The sequence below is a fragment of the Photinus pyralis genome, unplaced genomic scaffold (genome assembly GCF_008802855.1).
Source record: "Photinus pyralis isolate 1611_PpyrPB1 unplaced genomic scaffold, Ppyr1.3 Ppyr1.4_LG1, whole genome shotgun sequence".
Lineage (NCBI taxonomy): Eukaryota > Metazoa > Arthropoda > Insecta > Coleoptera > Lampyridae > Photinus > Photinus pyralis.
The window spans coordinates 48,630,914-48,634,877 of NW_022170249.1; the positions used below are offsets into that span (position 1 = coordinate 48,630,914).

A 3,964-nucleotide genomic window follows, 5' to 3' on the forward strand; every position below is an offset into this window, starting at 1 on the left:
CTTCAATTCTAGTCTCATATCTAGACGAACGCCGGGAGTTCCCGCAGAAACACCCATATATCCTCATATAAGACAGAACACATGGAAGAGGTAGGGTGACTTCGTATCGTAATCAATTCACCTTATCCTCCTATGTGCTCACGTCACTGTCTGTGTATATGTCTTTACAGTGGAGTTCTCATGGATATCATGAGGATCTTATTTCCATGAAAATTACCCAAGTGGTTCAGACACCTCGCGATTACCACCGTGTCTGGACAAAGCCTTATGAAGATGATTGATGTACCTATACCTATCTATGCAATGCAATACCGGGATCGCGGGATCCCGTAATACCGCCGGGATCCCGCAGCATTTTTGCGGGTTTAATCCCGCACATAAATGGAGCGGGATTTGCGGGACTGAGGAATTTGTCGACCAAGAGGACGACTCTGTTTACTTTGTTAATGAAACGCATACCCAACGGAGAAGTTATTTTTTAAGTTAAACTTTTTTCGTTAAAAATGTACTATGATTTTTGAGGTACTTTAGAAGTTCACCTTTTTGTGCTTTACAGGTGAGGTTTTTTTGAGTTCTAAGTTAGGCTGAATGTACTTTTTTGTTAAATATTGTGATAATTAGCGATTTATTCGAATACAGAAGTTAACCTCACAGAATTGCTTATTTGCCAATTTATTTAAAGTTTTGCAGGATCCCGCGGGATTAACATCTTACAATCCCGCAAATACCGGGATTGAGATTTTGCTGCGGGATTGCATTCCCTACTATGTATATATTAACAGCAAAATGGGTTTTATTACAAATCCCTGTGGGACACCTTCCCTGATCTAGTTGACAGCTTTGTTCCAGTTAACTTACTATAAAATTGAAAGTAAGAATAGGCAGTTTAAAACAAAAACTGCACCAACAATATCATATTTAGCAGGTCTTCCTGATCTTTCTTGCTTTAGTTGTAGGTAAGTATGCCACTTTCTACTAAAAGTGGATAAACTAAAGAATTGATAAACTCACAATTCCACAATAAATATTTATATTAAATAAATTACATTTTTACATATGAACAAATTTATAAAGCAACACACAACATCAACAAAGCAAAACCCAGACGTTCGTATCTATTCATCACAAGGGCAACCAGACTAAATTTTACAGCCGACTTTAGGACTCTTGTATTCCAAAATATTGTTATAAACTTTAACCAAACGTCGCATTCTCTTCGCAGAAATGTCTTCTCTTCTTGTACCGCTGTATTGATTTCTAGAGGTGATTTTGGTTTGAATGTGGCAATTCGCCTTTTTCTAAGGCAAACGTTTCCATAGTTATCAATGTATAAAAAATCCATCACGGCATTATTAATTTAATTATTAATTTACGATGTGAATTAGATAATAAACAAAAAGTGAGGTTGTGTTCATGTGTTGTTTTAGGAATTTGGGTGTGGTTCCCGTACAAGTAGTAGTGAGAGTCATAATGTACCTCAGTGCGTCAAAAAGTTTTGGCCCACACATCTACATTAGGTATTTTTGTAGGTATTTACGAAAATTCAGACAGGTCAGTAAAAATTAGGATGGAAACAATTATGACAATAAATGTTGTCCTAGCAAAATCAACACCAAGTTAAAAGAAGTTGCAGTTGAGCAACAGTGCCATATTATATCAACCGTACATGAGAGAAAATTGGAATATTAAGAGTAAACTATTATTGCTCAAAAAAAATTGCTAATAAAGTTTTTGCGTTGGTCTCCTTTGAAGATGGTAGCATCTTGTTAAAAACTTTTTTTAGTAGTTCATATTTTAGCCTATTCTCTAGAACTCCTTTTTATTTATTTATTTATTTATTTTGCCTTTATTTTTGAGTGGGCGGAGTTTCAGCCAAGGCTGCTGCCTTCGTACATGCATGAAGAGAAATCAATGAATAAGCTCTCAAATAATTGTGTTATTAGTAATTTTCACATGAATATGTTTGATTGTCTAGTTCACTTGTTTAAAGGTGTTCAAATGTTATGTTTTAGAAGATTCCCCAATGAAGCTCGAATTTACCTTTACCTTTAATAGACTGTAAAAGGAATACGAATATCGAAATAAAACATGATAATAAATATGTGTAACACTAAATTATTTTGTTTTTTATGCCTGGTGGATTCTTCTGATTGCGTCCCTGGAAATTGTTGTTTCACCTATTCCTGCCCTGACCTCGTTTGTTTTTGTTGTGGCTGTGCCTGCCATCCCATACAACAAAATTGATTCGACAATATAACCTAACCTCACAATCGTAATCAAAACAAGAAGAAACGAAGGTGGTATCGCAATTCGTGTTGTTAAAAACCTATAATGACTACTTTAACATTACAGATAACTTAATTACTTGTGCATAAGTACTTCAGCTTGAAAATACTCGAACATGGCTTCTATCCAAGAGCGCTTGCAAATAAAACGTGAACCATTGGACAAATGGTCACTCCGTGAACAATTATGCTTAGCTTCAGCTGTAGCTAAGAGTGGCGATCAGAATTGGATGTCTGTAAGCAGGCAGTTGAAACCATTTGGTGAACCGAATCGACCCTCTGATTGGTTTCATCAAAAGAATTGTGCCTCACAATACGGATCGTTGTTAGAAAATGTGGATACACCTAAACGCAAAAAGAGATTGTCTGGCTCAGAACCCGTTATTGAAACACCAATTGAGACGATTTTACGTAAACTGACCAAAGATAGAGTGGCAGAAATAGAAAAGTGTTTGGCTGAGGAACGTGCTGAATATTTAAAACTTCAAGAGGACATGGTTCTACTGCAATCCGGGAATGTTACTGAGGAATTGCTGGACAAGTGGTGTAAAGAAATTGACGAAGAAGAAAATCAAAAGGAAGAGGAAGCTATCGCTCACACCCAATGGTTACAAGAGCGTGAAATACGAAAGCAGGAAATTGAACGGGCATGGCGGCCAATGGGCAAGCCTGCAGTGAACTTACCCCAGAAACGTAAATTACCCGACAAACTTGATACATTAGTAGATCTGGAATTGGCCGAGGAGAACCAACAGAATCAACATCAGGAAACAGCGAAACCTGCACTGTCACCCTTACTCACCAGCCTATTGAAATCTCCATCGCAAGTGCCCAATGTAACGAGCTCCTCCATTTTGCACACGGTAATGACTAGTCAGCCTCAGCGCAACACCTCGTCATCAATTGCAAACCTCCTAAATACTCAGCCCAGCTCGACTACAACCGTTGACTACCCACAGCCTGTTACCCAAGAGCAAGCTTCCAATTACGTTGCCATCACTCATGATATCCTGGAGGACGCTGTCGATTCTATACCACATATTAAAGTCGAAGACCTGGAAAGTTCAATACTTTCGTCGGATGATCCTCTGCCCGAAATGAAAAATGAAGAGGTTGAGGTGATCATATCGGATTTGATCCAAAATGCCGATGTTGTTTCGGATCCTGAGCAACATCTGCAGTTGGATGACCACGAGGACATCATTACAAACTTGGATAACGAACTGCAAGAGTTATGTAATGAAGAAGAGGCTGCGGCTGCTAAAGAGGCTGCTGCTGTTAAAGAGGCAGCTGAAGCTAAAGTGGTGGAGGTTGAACAAGAGCCTGAAGTTGTAAAAACAATTCCTGGTAAGGATGTAATCTGTTGCACTTTCATTGTTACGGAGTCTGTGACATGTTCAAGCTCCAAGTTAACTCACACCATAATCGAATATCATACAAAAATGGCATGTTGTTAAATTTAAATAGACATCATTCACTTTTCTTTAAATCCTGTGTGTTGAGTTTGATAAAATTATTCCTATAACATCATTTGTTAGTGTTTATCACTGTTAATGGAATCGGGAATACCAAGGGAGGATTATTTCGAGGGGTGGGACACTCCTTAAATAGGTCTACCCTCAAATAAATACCATTCAATAAATAAGTGCAATCCCTCAGACACTTATAGAGGTTCTTCG

General features: G+C 38.0%; 1 protein-coding gene across 1 annotated transcript; it reads left to right on the plus strand.

The window, feature by feature from the left end:
* The first annotated feature begins 2,193 nt into the window (after nucleotides 1-2,193).
* Nucleotides 2,194-3,757, plus strand: LOC116159945 (bromodomain-containing protein 8-like). The gene is made up of 2 exons (XM_031473054.1): nucleotides 2,194-2,297; nucleotides 2,353-3,757. The coding sequence occupies exon 2, from the start codon at nucleotides 2,402-2,404 to the stop codon at nucleotides 3,740-3,742; it is 1,341 nt and encodes a 446-aa protein (XP_031328914.1). The 5' UTR covers nucleotides 2,194-2,297; nucleotides 2,353-2,401; the 3' UTR covers nucleotides 3,743-3,757.
* Nucleotides 3,758-3,964: the final 207 nt, after the last annotated feature.